At 38.6% G+C, this 16,319-nt stretch overlaps 3 protein-coding genes across 3 annotated transcripts; 2 read left to right on the top strand and 1 right to left on the bottom strand.

Moving 5' to 3' along the window:
- The first annotated feature begins 1,419 nt into the window (after positions 1 to 1,419).
- LOC125890216 (Rieske domain-containing protein) lies at positions 1,420 to 3,876 on the top strand. Its single transcript, XM_049578737.1, has 4 exons — positions 1,420 to 1,717; positions 2,494 to 2,745; positions 2,905 to 2,939; positions 3,052 to 3,876. The coding sequence occupies exons 2-4, from the start codon at positions 2,520 to 2,522 to the stop codon at positions 3,340 to 3,342; spliced, it is 552 nt and encodes a 183-aa protein (XP_049434694.1). The 5' UTR covers positions 1,420 to 1,717; positions 2,494 to 2,519; the 3' UTR covers positions 3,343 to 3,876.
- Positions 3,877 to 5,259: 1,383 nt separating this feature from the next.
- On the top strand, positions 5,260 to 10,560 carry gtf2h3 (general transcription factor IIH, polypeptide 3). Its single transcript, XM_049579283.1, has 13 exons — positions 5,260 to 5,546; positions 5,664 to 5,743; positions 5,839 to 5,945; positions 7,704 to 7,846; positions 8,044 to 8,106; positions 8,545 to 8,574; positions 8,667 to 8,695; positions 8,780 to 8,854; positions 8,943 to 8,996; positions 9,175 to 9,243; positions 9,327 to 9,462; positions 9,766 to 9,802; positions 9,951 to 10,560. Exons 1-13 carry the CDS (start codon positions 5,537 to 5,539, stop codon positions 10,018 to 10,020), a joined length of 903 nt encoding a protein of 300 aa, XP_049435240.1. The 5' UTR covers positions 5,260 to 5,536; the 3' UTR covers positions 10,021 to 10,560.
- Positions 10,561 to 10,687: 127 nt separating this feature from the next.
- On the bottom strand, positions 10,688 to 15,911 carry psmd9 (proteasome 26S subunit, non-ATPase 9). Its single transcript, XM_049579284.1, has 6 exons — positions 15,744 to 15,911; positions 15,502 to 15,601; positions 14,654 to 14,847; positions 12,589 to 12,690; positions 11,512 to 11,600; positions 10,688 to 11,252 (listed from the first exon to the last, which is right to left on the bottom strand). The coding sequence occupies exons 1-6, from the start codon at positions 15,873 to 15,875 to the stop codon at positions 11,225 to 11,227; spliced, it is 645 nt and encodes a 214-aa protein (XP_049435241.1). The 5' UTR covers positions 15,876 to 15,911; the 3' UTR covers positions 10,688 to 11,224.
- Positions 15,912 to 16,319: the final 408 nt, after the last annotated feature.

Here is a 16,319-nt window from a genome sequence, read left to right as displayed (position 1 = left end):
TTACAGTCAGGGCAGCTTAGCCTCAGAGCATGAACTAAAAGAAACACGATACATTCTTTTACATGACTAGATGCCTGCGCCTAGGAAATATTTGTTATACATGCTCTGTATGACTAACTATGAAGCTGTAAAGTTTCTCAAAATCTTAAGAATAAATGGAAAACTTACCTGAATCCCTTCAGAGTTTTTTAGCAACAAAAAACAAATGAGTACGGTTTATCTAAACAGCAAACTGAACTAACACAATGCATTAATTTTTCACAAAGTTGCTAGCTTGAGCAGTATCACTATTTCCGTACACATAGTAGGTTTCCATGGCGACGAAAACAGTTTGGGGAGGGCGCTTTCTTTTCCCGCTGTGGTTCAGCACAACTCCAGTGCAGACAGGCCATGACTGGTAGGTTATACCCTACAGGTGGCAGAAAGTTTAAGAAATTATATCAGAAATAAAAGCAGAATATCAGAGGGACAGCTGGTCACATTACACTCAATGCAGGACGACAGAGAGATAATCCCTCAGAGGGCTTAATGCCCACCAGCAAACCTGCTGAGACAAAAAGCCTGCTCAGACTAAACCATTAGGACATTTGCCCTACTGTCTTTACATCACACTGTATGGAGAGCTACGCTGAGTACTGGTGGAGATATATTTACTGGCTCTATTAATGATAAACATGTTATTTTTTATTGTTATTACTTTGAGTTATTTTAGACAAAGTTTAGCTAATATAGTGTAGAGAGTAGTTGACAAAATGGTTTACCCCTTGATTTTTTTTTCTTTCAATATTATTATAACACATGAAAATGTTCTGTTATATCTGATACCAACATACCTCTTTCAAGTAGCCTATATTGAAATCGGGGGGCCCAGTCTCTTATAAAAACCTTCAGAGTTCCTCTTAGCTCATGTGATAATCTCTCCAGTGGTAAGATGGGCATGTTTTACATACCACATCTTAATGTCAGGAGGCTCTTCATCCAACCATTTTTGTAAAATTGTAATGCATGCAGCACACAAAGCTGTACCTACATTCATAGCTGTAATCTTATCCCAGAACAAAATGATGTGGATTTACAGGTATATCAATCCGAAATATTTTCTCAATCACTCTTTGGACTGACAGCCAGAAAATCACATTATGGGGGCACTACCAAATGAGATAATTATAAGTGCCACAGCTATTTTTACATTTCCCAAAATAATGATAAGCATGAGGGATCATATTTACATTGAACAGCTGGGGTTACATGCAGTCTGTGACTAATCTTATATTGAGTCTCATAGGATTTGTCAGAACATGTCATTTTCTTTGCATTTAACAACATTTTTCACCACATCTCATCATCCAGTTGGGACCCGCGGAATCTCGTTCATCGGCCTGTGTTTCACTGGGGACGACAGTAGACGTAACACACAGCACTGGCACTTCCTCAACTCAGCCCAGTAATGACTTACCTGAAACTCTGACGAAGTTTGCTTAGTATTTTATATTTTCATTCACGTCCAAATAAACACAGCCGGCCGGTTTTATACAGATAAAGCCCTAGGTCGTTTGTATGTGTAATTTTAGCGAGATAAAGTGCCTTGTCGCGCGCTGGACATGGAGCCAAAATTATCAGCAACCAGTTGCCAGGCTACCAGATGAGGAAGACTGCCATGGCAACTAACTACAGAACTCAGAGGTGTCAGAGATGGAAACTGGCAGCATAATAAAAGGTAGGTTGATTTAATGCTTAGAAATATGGTGTTAATGTTTATCATAAACGCGTAGGATCCGGATTAAAGAGGAGCTACTACTCCTTGTGAATGGCTTATGGTGTCTGTGTTAATTTCATGAATTAATTATTGATCTTCTGTGCTGAATAACGTGTCACATTATGTATCACCTACTTAATTCTTCGAAAATACCAGCTTTCAATGAGAAGGGAAACATTTTGATTGGGGAGGAAAGAGATTACAGGTTACAGGAGTTTAAACCAGACAGACTCTGATGAATAAATAACATTTTCAAGTTTTCTGGTGTTTATATTTCGCCTCTTCTCTCTCTGCGGCACTGACACTGACTCCTCTTTAGTCTCAGTCACTGTCTCACATTTCTTTCTGATTAAATAATAGATCCACTATGTTTTGCATAAACGTGTTCATCAGTATATAACTGATTGAGATTCACAGGTCAACATCTTATCCTGGTTCAGTGACAGAGATATATTGTGATGATCAGTTAGGGGTGAAACTTGAAATTTTAAACCTTCAAGGGCCAGCTCGTTTTCTTAAACAATTTCTTGATTGATTCAAGCCAACCCACAAAGAAACATTATGTCAAAGTAAAAGAAAAAGATGGAGGAATGACAATGCCTGTGCCTTGTGCTTTTCATGTGATTTGCATTGTGAGTTAACTAATGTGAATTGAGTCTGCATAAAAACAACATTCATTACTATCTATTTTACTATCATCATGTCTTCAAAGCTAAAATTATTCTTATTCATACCAGGAAACCTGCCGTAAGAAGTGAGCGACATGTCTTCTGAGGAGGAGACTTCTCAAACCTCCTCTTCTTCCTCCTCTCCCCCTCCCTCTTCCTTCTCCTCCTCCTCCTCCTCACCTCCCCCTGCCTCCCACTTCATCGGGAAGAAGGAGGACATTGTCAAGGCTGGGCGCATGACCAAGACTGTGAATGGATGCAGAGATGTGCTGGTCCTGCACCACCAGGGGCAGCTTCATGCAATGGACGTGCGCTGCTACCGTAAGCTCTGTGTGTGTGGGCGTTGTTGGTGTGGACATAATGAGTGAAGCTATAAATGTAAAGCCTGTCCTCATCTTTAGTATTTTATTCCTGTTGAAGCATTTACAAAGATGTTGACGTTCATTATCTTATTAATGACACTTGATTTTTATCTTACAGATTCAGGTGGTGCATTGCAGTATGGAGACATTGAGGTAAGTTGCCGACTGTTTTCTCTAAAGTTGCTGTAAAATAGCTGTTTAATGACTTCCACTGTAGCTGCTGCTGTCTTATCTCTCTAACACCTCTATGCTGTGTCACCATCAGGAGTTCAATGGGCGGTTGTGTATTGTGTGTCCGTGGCACAAGTACAAGATCACACTGGCAGAAGGGGAAGGTCTTTACCAAGCTGTGGATGATCCTACAGCAAGACCCCTGAGGACACACTGGCGCTCCAAGGGTGTCAAACAGAGGATTCACAAGGTCACTGAGGTCGACGGGAACGTGTATGTAACACTGAATGACTGCAGCGAGCCCATCGAGTCAGATGTCTACCAGACTGAGAAATTTAGGACTGGTTTACTGAAGGCCCAGCCAAAAGCCAAACCCAGGAATTAACTCGACACTTCAGGAAGAACAGTGTGGAAACCTTGAACATTTGTTTATCACAATTATAATTGTTATTAAAAAAACTTGTAATATGTGTGTGAGCCAGTACACCTGTAAAATTTATATGAGCCAGTCTAGGATAGTGAGGACAATATCTGACAGTCATGTATGAATGATCATAGTAAGATGAATATAGGACATATAAACAGCGGTTGTAGGATGTGTGTCATTTCACTATGGATGTTTGAGTTTTATTATGCTTACACAGACTCTTTGGGACTGTGCTCTCATTCTGATGGACACAGTTTGTTCCAGCAAGATCAGAAAACACGGCATTACTGAAGACAGTGATCGAATCAGCTGGAGTGATGTAGAAATGTCTCACATCTATTGTATGAAATTACTTTAGGTCATTCTAATACCGGCTTTTGTAGTTTTTGACACTGAACTGGAACTGCTACAGAATGTTGTGCTCTTTAATTATTAAATGGTGTACAAATATACTGTTTATTTTTTGTAGAAAAATATGATGATTGTTTTTTATGTCCCATTGTCATGGTAAATGATATAAGAAATATTTTGAGGCTGTTGTGTCATTTGTCAACACAGCTGAATTCTTTTGAACACAGATAGTAGATAATTATTGCTTTGCTAATTTTACAACCAAAAAGTCAGCTTGTAAAATGCGATGCATTGTTATATATTAAACTACCCAATATAAAGTAGTCAAAGCTGTGCACAGTAGGTTGAGGTGCAGAAGTAAAATGCTACTTTCACATTATTGCAATATAATAGAAGATACTTTATTCCCCTTGGGTAAATTCAGGTATCCAGCAGCTCACGTATAGATCAAACACAACAATTACAGACAACAAATAAATATAAATATACATAAAAAAGAGAGTTTAAAACCAGGGATGACAGCAATCAAGAGTGGCAAGAGCTGCTCCTCTGTCCAGCCAGGATGTTGTGGGGAGGGTGGTTGAAATTGTTCATTATGGCTTGCAGCTTATTCCGTGTGCAGCCTGCAGTACCCAGTAAGTCCAGTCCCCTGCCCAGCACTGAGCTGGCCTTTTAAACCAGCATATTCAGACGTCTTGCTGCTTCCCCAACAGACTAAAGCATGAAACAGGGCACTCACCACCACAGTCTGATAAAACATGAACAGCAAATCCTTGCAGTTGTCAAAAGATCTGAGCCTCCCGAGGAAGAAGAGGTAGCTCTGCCCCTTCCTGTACAGACCATCTGTATTAAACCAGTCCAGCCTGCTGTCCAGGAGCTGGCAGGGTGATTTTGATCTTCTGAAGTCTGTCACCATCTCTTTAGTCTTGAGGAAGCAGTTCTTATTGGTCCCTATACTCACCCTCCTGTCCACTTCGCATACATGCCACAACAGCTGTATCATCCAAATACTTCTGAATGTGGCGTGACTTGGAGATATATTCGAAGTTGGATGTTTACAGTGTGAACAGGAACGGAGGGATTAGTAACAATATTGCACTAATATAATACCACAGTAATGGGTTATTTTCACAAGAAATACTTGACCTAAAGTGCATTTTGCTGATAAATTGTCAGCAACACATCCATAGTACATCCAGGAAGGTGATTTCACGTCCTTTGTCTGCTTTAACCTGATTAGGAGAAGTGTTCAGATAATTTACACAAGAATAAGTGGTATTCCGTAAAGTATTATAAGTGATACTCTGTACCTGAGGTTTTAAATGCAGAATGATTTCTTTGTAATTTAGCATTTTTACATTGTTGTATTGCTGCTTATCCTCGTGTAAAATATCTGATCAGGTCTAATCAGGCATAATAAGTGAAAACACCTGTGTGGGTGCAGCATTGAAGTGTAGGTGGTGAATGTACGCTACAGTAAAACAGACGCTAGGTGGCAGCAGTGTGACAAGGTGGTGCCAACAGGGAACGTAGAAGAAGAGACGATAGCAGGTCGCAGCCGGGTGACGCACAAAGCCTGTACAGTGTGGCAGATGTGATGGGGAAACTGGCTTAATTTTCATAAATGTCAGTTTTACTTAACTAGACGCTGCCATTATATCCAGACCTAGAAACGCTGCATTTATTTGTACGTAGCGAGTAACGTTTCAGATCCAAAATGGACGCTAACAGAAGATAAACCTGCAGGACATCAGCAGTTAACACTTTTTGGTCTCTTCGTTTCAAACAAATATCCACCGTAATGGCATCAGGTAGGTCTGACTTACAGAGAATAAACTTATTTTACAGTTTGCATGTTTTGTGTTGGACACTTAAAGTTTTAGAAAGGTGCTGGTTAGCTTGTTAAATGATTTCTTAAATGTTTTCAGAGGATGAAATCAATCTGCTGGTCATCGTCGTGGATGTAAATCCGATATGGTGGGGGCAGCAAGCCCAACGTGAGACAGAGGTAGCGCTGTTCCGACTTATCAACAGTTTTCAGTCAGTAGTTTTTAAATGCGACTGAGGCTAAACAACACCTGCTGTGCTCTTGTCTCCGCCCAGCTCACCCTGTCCAAGTGTCTGGATGCAGTGATGGTGATGGGGAACTCCCACATGGCCATGGCCAGGACCAACAAGCTGGCTGTCATCGCCAGCCACTGTCAAGACAGGTAAATTTATAGTGGTGAAAAGTAATCAGGTACATCTACTGAAGTGAGAGGGACACTTTTAGTATTTTACTCCACTGCATTTAATGGGGGTGTGTGTTCCCAGGGTCCTGTGTTGCCCAGCTCACTGTCCTCTTAACATGACCCATTAAGAAGACATTTTAATCCTTTAATGTCCTTATCTTACTTTTTTCTTTGCATTTTTATTGCCTTGGGATTATGATAACAATAATCAATGCTAATTTTTTAAACAGACCCCATAGTTTTTTTTTCATAATAATGGTAAAACAGAAAAAAAACAAAAACAAAATGTATATATTATGTGCTGTTATAATGTTTGTTATATGTTAGTATACCAACATATAAAAATTTGTGACCATGGTATTAGTAGTATTAGTATTATTTCCACATACCCTAAAACTTACCCTCGAAGTTTATACAGTCCATACACAGAGATGTCACTATTCACAATCCTCACACTCGGTACAGTACATGTGCAGACTGCCATCAGCCAACAACAAATTACACGCTGCCCATTGCACAACACATATATTTTCCATAGTCATCATAAAAATTACACAGTTAAGGTAAAAACAAACAAACAAGTAAATATATGTGTATATAAATGCACACATATATTTATATTTTTAAGCCTGCCCTGGGGTACTCTAAAGCATCTGCCTGAGGGGATAAGTTGGTACTCATGATGGAGGAAATGGATGGGGTCTGAGATAAGCCTCTGGGCCTATCTGATAATGGTTTCCTTAAAGATAGGCTTGAGTGTGGCATGCTGCCTGACTCCCATGATTTTCATGGTTCTGGAAGTCACCCTCTTGCAGCTAGATCAATTAATAGTTGATAGTAGTTCATAGTGGTTAGACTGTGACACATACTGTTCATTTAAAATTCATTAAAAATCTTAATAGACAATCAAGTGTGCAATCATACTGTGTAACCGTATCTGAAGTGCGCTTTGCTTTTATGTTTTGTGTATTGTTGTCTCTGTTTTAAAATATTAATGTGTCTTTATGAAACATGCTTTGTCAAATATACTGGATTGCTGTTCCTGTTCGGATGTATTACATGTGTCATTACACCTGCTAAGCTAAACTGGCACATTCACAGACATGTCCATTAATGTGCACTTTTCCTGTAACTTTAAACAGTATAAATGAATTATTTTATTCAATATTTCACAGAGAGATTCTGCCCAAAGTCTAAAAATGGGCAGATATTTTTGCAGCAAAACTTTGTCTTTTCTTCTTTCCTACCTCATTAATCATCTCACTGCCTCCCACATTTATGTTGTGACTCTCTGAAGGGGGCTTGACCACTAGGTTGTGTACCCCAGGTTCGCATTACATGACAATATTTAAAATGGTTAAGTTTAAGTTTATTTCCTTTATTAATCCCCCTGAGGAGAAATTCAATGTTTTCACTCTTGCTTGTCAAACTAGTTTCACCTTGACCAACTACAACAATAAAATGCTACTGACCAGTGAATGCATCAGTATTAACAATCAGATGTATATATATAATTTATATATTATGTACACAAACCATTTCTTTGCAGAAGCAGCACTTTTACTTGTAATTGGGCAGTTTTACACTGTTGTTCTGGTGCTTTTACTAAGTAAGGATCTGAGTACTTCTGCCACCACTGTCAGTTTCCAGAGTTGAAGGGCTGACTGCCTTAATAAATGCAATGTTTTGCTCCTGTCATTGCTTACATGTACATCTCTCCAACTTTCTATATTTCAGTCATTTCCTGTATCCCAGTAAGAGCTGGAGAGGCGGGGACAGCGGTGGTGATGATGCATCCTCCAGTGGCGATGGAAAATATGAACTCTTGTCAGTCGCCAATAACCTCATCGCTGAAGAGATCAGGAATCTTATGTCAAAAAGTAAGTGTGTGTTTTTGTGTGAATCAAACTAACAGCAGATGAAAGTGCATATGCTTTCTCAACATGCTAAAAGCAAAAAAGTTTGGTCACTGTCTTTGCTGTTATTGTGATGTATTTATAACTTTATTTTTTAAGTGTTTTTACTGTCGCTGTTTGTGAGCTCTTGGAATTTACACTGTGTCTTCATGTGATTACAGCTGAAGTGAGGGGAAATTCAACCGATACTTTGTTGGCTGGATCGCTTGCCAAAGCTCTCTGCTGTATCCTTTCAATAAAAACTTTTTAAAGTTTTATTATTTATGACAGTGGTTCCCATGTGGTCCAGCCACAGGCTCCAGATTCCTCCTCAGTCATCAGTTCAAGGTCCACAGAGTTTCATATATTCAGCATCATACTTGTGTTCGGCCATGTTGTCGAGCTAGTTTGTTGTCACTATCACATAGCTGTTACTCAGTCTATAGCAGGAAATAGCACTTCAAAATTAAGGCTCTGTACCAAAAATTTACTGCACTTCAAAATAAAGTGTGTGTTGTATGTTAAGACTTTCTCTTGCTTAGATAATGGATGCCTTAGCTGATCGAGTTGAAATAAATGTCTGCATAGTACTTTCCATCATTTTTTTTCTGTATACATCAGTGAGCATGGGTGAGAAAGAGGTTAAGGTGTTTTCCTTATTTTTCTTAATCCTTTAATATCAGATATTCACAGAGTCTCAAAAGACCTTGACGGTAATCAAATTATTTTATTGTGAAGTTAATGATGCTCTAAAATGTGTTCAGTTTTTCTTTTTAATACTTACGTTTCTTTTTTTCTTATTTAGTTGGACAGGACTTGAAATCCAGAATATTGGTAAGCCCAGATTGGTCTCATTTCACAAGTGCTTTTTGTTTTATTCTGTGACTTTGAACACAGTTTCTGTACTGTATTGTTTAGGTGATAAAAGCAGCGGACGACTGCGCCCTACAGTACATGAACTTCATGAATGTCATTTTCGCTGCCCAGAAGCAGGTAAAGGGATTGAGCTTGCTTGTGTTTTCTGTTTTCTTATAATATGTATATTTATTAGAAAATCAGTTTGTTTTGTGTTTTGCAACAGAATATCCTGATAGATGCCTGTGTGTTGGACTCGGACTCAGGCCTCCTGCAGCAGGTACATTGTCAGGACTTTAACAATACTGCAAAATTGTATCCCGAGAGCAAGTACCATCCGAAAGTACCAAGCTACTCATGCATTGATATTAAATAGCTAATTTTATCTTGTCTATATTCTTTGTATTCTGTGTGTATATATATACCCAGTTTTTTACCTTCAGATGTTTGTTTTACAGGCTTGTGATATAACTGGAGGACTGTACCTCAAGATACCACAGAAAGTTGCTCTGGCCCAATACCTTCTGGTGAGAATACAACACAGATTCGATTCATCCCATCTTTCTGTGAAGGGGGCTGTTTTGTGTTGACGGTGGTGTTTTCTGAACAGTGGGTGTTCCTGCCCGACTCTGAGCAGCGCTCACAGCTGGTACTGCCGCCGCCTGCACATGTGGACTATAGAGCTGCGTGTTTCTGCCACCGTAATCTGATCGAGATCGGCTACGTGTGCTCAGTTTGTCTGTCAAGTAAGTTTAATTCACTGTTAAAAGAAACAAATGTGTAACTGTAATCTTTATACAGGGAACCCACGCACTATTTTTAATTATTTATAAAGAACTTTAAACACAAAGTTGATCCAAAGTGCTCTTACGGCACAAACAGAAACAAAGGAAAGAGAGAAACGCAAGTCTGAGTGATAATAGCAGTAAAATAATAGTAAGATAGTAATAACAGTGATGGAAACATATAATTTCTGTTATAATTGCACCTATAGTATAGTGTTTTTTAATAGTGTGACAGTAACACCAACTTCTCATCTTCTTTTGAAGTATTCTGCAACTTCAGTCCCATCTGCACGACATGCGAGTAAGTCTTTAAAAATATATGTAACAGAAATCTTTAATACAACCCCCCCCCCTTCTCTGAACACTGTTGATATACATCTGAAATATGCAATATGATTTCATCTTCACTGTGTCTACATTTATATCATCTAAAACCTCTTTCTTTTTAGGACTGCCTTCAAAATCCAGCTACCACAGATAGTCAAGCCCAAAAAGAAGAAACTCAAGCAACCTATGTGATTTTTGCTCAGATTACACTAATTTGTTGAATTTAGTTTCCTTTTTTGATATTCAGATTGTACCATTTTGTTTGAGTCAAGCTTGAGTGTCATCCTAGACATGTCTTTGAGGCAGTGGGGCCATATGAACATGTTGTTGACTAATACTGTCTTTACATGTACATGGAAGCTGATGCTTAACTTGATGTCCTCAAAATAATATAATACTTGATAATTCCAGTTTCATCTCAGGAGTTTCAAGTTCACCCCACCCCAAAATATTTCTAATTTGTAGAAACAATTGTTTTCCAGACAAACATCTAAAACACACTCAAACATCTGGCCTACGTTTGTGACATATGCTTAATTATTTTGTTCACATTTACTTAAAAAAAACTGGCAGACAGCTTCAAGTTGTTCAGGATGTTGGGTAAAGATATTTCACTCAGCCTTTGTGTAAATAGAGTTACTGCTTTTGAAAAACAAAGTTGGTATTTTTTTGATGTGCATTTTTATATAATAAAAAACACTTTGTTCTTAAAAATGTTTGTCACACAGCTTTTTGCATGTCTCATATTGTGGATTTTTCATCATAAATAGTTCAGATTATTCACGTCTTTATATTAATGAGTGCATGAGTTACGTTCAGCTTTTAAACAGGTGAAGAAGTATTAAATTTTTGACAGACGTTAACTTCAAACAAAATCTTTATTATTTACATGTGGAATAAACATTTTGATGATAGTGTGAAACCAACATTTGCTGTTTCGCTGTTGCTCCTGCATATTAACATTTGATGGGTCACCCTTTTTCACAAGAGTTGAAAATAAGCCTTTATTAAATCTGTAGAAAAGTTAATTATTTTTCAAAGTCCCCAGTCATCAATTTTCAGTGTCTGTTGATCATGTCAGACAGTTGCAAGATATTCAACAACTACTCCAGATTTTGTCATGGATACCCTTATTTAACCTCACAAATCTTGGGTAGTACTGTAACACCAAAAGTACCACTTGCACACCAGATAAAGATTAATGTAATTTACTAATTGCAATGAACACTGAGCTGAATAAGTGCTCTTGTATAAAGAAAACAGGACCAAATTGGATGAAGAAATTGAGAAATTCAACAAATGGAGATGTCTGCAGTTTGTATAAAGTCAGGTTGAAACCATCCAGGTGTAACTTCAGTGGAGGAATTCACAATTGAAATTCTGCACGTCAAGGTGATCATCGCTGGATTGGAACAATGTTGCATCTGAAGGAAAGAACACGGACAGACTTGTGACTGATGTGCACCACTTTATACCTGCCAGTCATGAATCATTACAGAGTTATCTTACCAATGTCAATGCTATTTAACTGCTGTATGGGAAATATGTGTTAAGCTGACTGGAAGCTTTTTAGCAGCTTTGTTCTAGTAGAGTTCACAGCTTTTGTTTCTACATATCAGCTGATCGACTGATGAATCGATGCCAATCCGTATACATGACTCTAATTGTGTGTGTAGCACTCACCCCAGCAGTCCTCTGCCTGACCATCGCTGCGGAGTCAGGCTCATCTGAGCTTTCTGGCCATCCCGGATAACTGTGACACGTAATGGTTTCTGTGAAAGGACATGATTTTACAGTTTATATAACAGACATTAACTATGTTTAACAAATATAAGAAGGGATGCACAATATTGGATCTTTTGCTCATTTCCCATATGCCTTATTTGACCGATAACCAATACTGACATCAATACACTTTTTTCACCACCTAATGTTAGTGATCATTAAGTCTCTTCTGTAGTGGAATTAATGACATATTACTCTAATCATGATGGCCCACTCGCTGATGGAAACATGAAATATAATGCTTTTCAATGTATGTAATATTCATTTGTTGTGCAAAATAAGGAAAAGCATGTTGGCTAATTCTGATATTGGCTGATACCAATGATGTATCATTATTATCAGCATGTTGGACAATTCCGATATTTCACTTTAAAGCCCATATCGGCCGATACTGATGATGTGCCGATTTTATTGTGCATCCCTAAATATAAGCTGTGGCTGGGCAGAGAAAAAAAACATAAAACCAGATTGCCACGAGAATGTCTTCTAATTTTAACAAAAAGTCTAACACAATGGTTCTTAAATGGTGTGCCATGATGCCAATCCAAGTGTGCCGTGGGATTTTGTGATAACAACACATTATTACTGCAACATTCAACTGGGCCTGTACAAGAAGTCTGTCTTATTTTTTCTTATTTTTATTGTCTTATGTGATGATAAGAGTGCTAACACATGTTATGGAAGCTATTGTGCACAGATATAAATATAGGTGTGTCTTGAGATTTTGGCTTGCCCTTTAATGTGCCTTGGGCACAAAAATGTTGAAAACCACAGGTCTAACAGATACGTAAAAAAAAATCTAAATCTAATAAAGAAATATATTGAAAGGAAGTCAAACCTCTCTCAGGGATTTCATAAATCCCTCTGTGAGAAATCTGGTTTCGTATTAATATCCTTAAGACATCACACAGCATCATAAAACAATACAGTTACCACAACACAGAGTGACAGATGTAGATTATGTCAGTAACTCACCCCTTCACTGTGCTGTACCACAGACGCAATATTCTGGAGGTTCTGAAAGTTCCCCGTGTTCACAGACCCAAACTCAATGACTTCATCACCAACTCTGAGACCCTTTGGGAAAAAAATCGACAATACTATGTTCAACTACAACAAAAACAGCTTATTTATGTAGTACCCTACTACATTTGTTTACATATTATTTAATTTATATGCATTTGGTTAACAAATATACAGATAGGCTGGGAGCCAGGTCCAGCCCAAATTATGGTTTCTGCTATTTTTTTCATTATCATTTCCTGTTAGCCTGTACCTTGGGCCATTACAAGTTGATAACGAGCAACCCCAACTCAGGGCGTTTGGTCTCAGGGGGCCAAAACCCCTTTGGGCGAAATGATGTGAATACAAATATTAGAGCACTACGATGGCATAAATTCTCATACAAGTATAACATTTGGCAAAGAGTATCCTGACACAAAGGGGAAAGTAGCAAAGAGTTTTAGTGTTAAGACATGCATTTAGCAGTAGCATCTGGAATTTCCTTCACTTTAAGTGTTCTTGATAATATGAAGTCCTGCTGTCATTTGTTTATTGGGTCGTACCGATGTCAATCTGCTATTAACCAATTAACGCTTATCAAAGATGACTCTCCTGACCATAGACTTGACCAAACGGGTCTCTAGCTGGGTGGGACATACTGTAACAGACAAATGCTTATCAAACCAGGAAACAGAGAGACACAGAGAGCGTGTGACCGAGCAGAGGAGAAAAGGTAACACAGAGACGCTGAACGTTCTAAGTTCATAAAACCTATATTAGTTACTGTGTTTGTTTTGTTACCAGCAGGGATTTTGTATCAGTCCGTAGCTCTGTTAAAACGACAGAGGAGCGTGTCTGAAGCTATTTTCAGTCCATAGTTTGTTGAGCTACATAAACTCTGAGCTTGGAGTTTCTGATTGAGTATGGACACTGATATCTGTGAGAAACAAAACATCTGTAGTTTAAAGACAGAATATTTATTAGTGTTTGTGAATTCTGGGGATAGTGTGCTTCGGGGGATAAGACCAGAGCCGGAGCAGTAGAAGTTCTCTGGGACTTGCCACTGCACACCGGAGGATCCAGATTCACATCTGGCCACGGAGAGGGTTGCCTCTATCACATCGCTCACGTGGACAGGATTGAACACGGTTGTCTACAGTTTACAGATATTTCCAAGGTACAGTGAGTAAAAACATGACATCTCTCAAGGTTATCAAATGAGCTCCAACATGACTGGTATTATTACTCTTTTTCTTTTCTTTGAGGTATCTGAACATTGTAAAGGTGCTGTTAACCAAATTTGGGAATAAATACATGTGTTGACACATTTAATTTCTGTTGTTTAAATCCACTCATGCTCTATAACACTGTGTAGCTTTTGCTTTTATTAGAGGCTATAGCGTTAGTGCAGTATTGTGCATGGGAGCAGGGTGTCTTCAGGGCCTTAAAATAGTCTTAGATTTGAATTTCTGAGGTCTTAACTACTACAAACATTTTATCTAATTTCATTTATCCATTTTTTTTTAGTTATTTATGTGAAAATGAGTGAAGCCTTTCTATGTAAAAGTCCACATTTCTAATGTTACAAATCTTTAAAAACTAGAATACTGTCATTTTACTTCATACTTGCACTGAGCTGCTGGCAAAATGAAGATTGACTTAACTTACTCTAATAACCATATTCCTACGTAACACTTAACACCTCTGCACAAGACCACATGTATACTACTGATCTGCAATGCTTACCTGCGATGCTTAAATAAGTAAAACGGGATTTATCCAAAAATATGTCCTAAATCTGGTTAAAAGGTTTCCTGAACGGGTCTTAAAGAGCTTTAAATGTACCTGTCTGATACCTGTAGACTTTAAAAGCTCACCAAGCAGTATGGCTTCATAATTTGCTAACATGGCCTCTCTACACCTTGGTCAGGTTTATATGCCCATAGTAGACACATTCCTTCATTTCTTCACTTCAAAGAATTGTGATGGTTTATCCAAAACAACTACCAGATAGAAAGGCATAGTTCACATCACTCACAGCTCCAGAGGCAGGAGAGCCTTGTGTCACAGCATCCACCCGTGCAAAGGGAAGAGGAAGGGTGTCCTGATGCTCCATCGCCTCTTCCCTGGCTCCCGCCTCATCCTCTTCCCGCTTGGCTTTCTCTCGAGCGTGCAGCTTGTGCAGGGCTTCTTCTATCTCCTCCATGATGGCCTTGTGATCATTCTGCAGGCCTGAAAGACATGATCAAAGCATTACTTTAAAAATGGAAATATTCATTAGGTACAGACCTACAGTGATATATTGACATAATAAAAGCTGGTATCATCTTTAAAAAGTGATATTAGTATCAGTCCAACTTAAGTTACTGGCAGTATTTGGCCAGTTGTGGAACTGGCATCATGTCATGTATTTTTCTGTCAGTATTCCTCAACAAATTTAGATGAAGATATTCTAAACTTGTTTAGGTTCAACATTTAAACTACTGAATATTGGTGTCACATATTACACACTATGTGGAGAAATACCAACTACTGGTGCTGGTTTCAATGACAGGCTCATTCCTATACTGCTTGGTCGAGTTAGTACAGTTTTGTATTTTCCATTTTCCATTTGTTCATTTCATTTGTATGATTTTGTCCTATGGGCTACTATAACTTTATTATGTTGATTTCTTCTCATTTTATTTTGGTTAGTTTTTAAGTCCACCATATCATGTTTGTCCCATCATGTGTTATACAGTATTCAGTGACCCGTCAGGATCCGTGACCCAAACCACTCAACAACTCACACAGCTTGACTGGAGCCTGGTGCTGGGTCACAGATGTTGACGTTACACCTGCTACCAGAGGAAAACACCAGAACAAAACACACACACTGCTGCTTACATGAAATACTGTGTCTTGCTGTCCTGATCTGGTACAAGTTAACATCTGCTCGGGGGTAGCCCTCTGCATCAACCAGGGGGTCTGCAACTCCGACACCTTGCTGTAAGTAGAGTTAACAGTTAAATAAAGAAAGGAAGCCATGTTTGGCTAACATTTGGCTAGCATTAGGCTAGCATTCACAACCAACGGCTGTAGCTTTGGGTTAGCTTAGTGCTACATGTATGTCTAACTGACAAACTTACGTCTTCCAAAACATCGTAATAGGCTTTTATCTGCTCTTCGATTTCATCTTTCTTTTTAATAAGGTTTTGTACGTCTTCCATTGTTATTTCAGACGTTTCAGCATTTTTGTGGGTTTCCTCTGTCATCTTCATGGTTGCCTGTCACGTGACGTGCGTGACGTCAGAGGCTTCCTGTTGTTGTTCCTGGTAGATGTGTGTGGGCTCTGCTGCCCCCTACTGGTCGATGACAAAATCTCTAAATGTAGTCCTGTGGCCACCTAGTAATTTACAAGCCTGTTTTCATTTCCAGAAAATTGTGAGCAGCAAACACTTAATTTCCTGCACTCTGGTGAATTGTTATACACCAATTTATGTCTTTTCTGCATCAGCTTATGGTGTAAATTCATTTTAATTTTGTCAAAAATAAAGTCTGCCAGTACTTTTTTATTTGCTTTTATTTATTTCGTTTTCGGTGATGGGGGGCATGCTCTTATTATCGAGGTGGAGTCCCCTGTATCCCTCCACCCCAAACTACGCCTATGCATTAAAGTATGTTCACATGACGTATTTAGTTTCTGCATGACATAAAAACATGAG

The sequence above is a fragment of the Epinephelus fuscoguttatus genome, linkage group LG6, assembly GCF_011397635.1.
Source record: "Epinephelus fuscoguttatus linkage group LG6, E.fuscoguttatus.final_Chr_v1".
NCBI lineage: Eukaryota > Metazoa > Chordata > Actinopteri > Perciformes > Serranidae > Epinephelus > Epinephelus fuscoguttatus.
The sequence above is the reverse complement of the archived record's forward strand: the minus strand, read 5'-3'. Positions and strand labels throughout refer to the sequence as shown.

Excerpts from the sequence above, each read along its gene's own strand:
- LOC125890216 (XM_049578737.1), top strand. The coding sequence starts at position 2,520 with ATGTCTTCTGAGGAGGAGACTTCTCAAACCTCCTCTTCTTCCTCCTCT. Across the intron at positions 2,746-2,904 it reads AATGGACGTGCGCTGCTACC|ATTCAGGTGGTGCATTGCAG; the intron begins GTAAGCTCTGTG and ends TTTATCTTACAG. Across the intron at positions 2,940-3,051 it reads TGCAGTATGGAGACATTGAG|GAGTTCAATGGGCGGTTGTG; the intron begins GTAAGTTGCCGA and ends TGTCACCATCAG.
- gtf2h3 (XM_049579283.1), top strand. Across the intron at positions 5,946-7,703 it reads GCCAGCCACTGTCAAGACAG|TCATTTCCTGTATCCCAGTA; the intron begins GTAAATTTATAG and ends TCTATATTTCAG. Across the intron at positions 9,244-9,326 it reads CTCTGGCCCAATACCTTCTG|TGGGTGTTCCTGCCCGACTC; the intron begins GTGAGAATACAA and ends TTTTCTGAACAG.
- psmd9 (XM_049579284.1), bottom strand. The coding sequence starts at position 15,875 with ATGAAGATGACAGAGGAAACCCACAAAAATGCTGAAACGTCTGAAATA. Across the intron at positions 15,602-15,743 it reads ATTACGATGTTTTGGAAGAC|CAAGGTGTCGGAGTTGCAGA; the intron begins GTAAGTTTGTCA and ends CTCTACTTACAG. Across the intron at positions 11,601-12,588 it reads TGGTACAGCACAGTGAAGGG|AAACCATTACGTGTCACAGT; the intron begins GTGAGTTACTGA and ends GTCCTTTCACAG.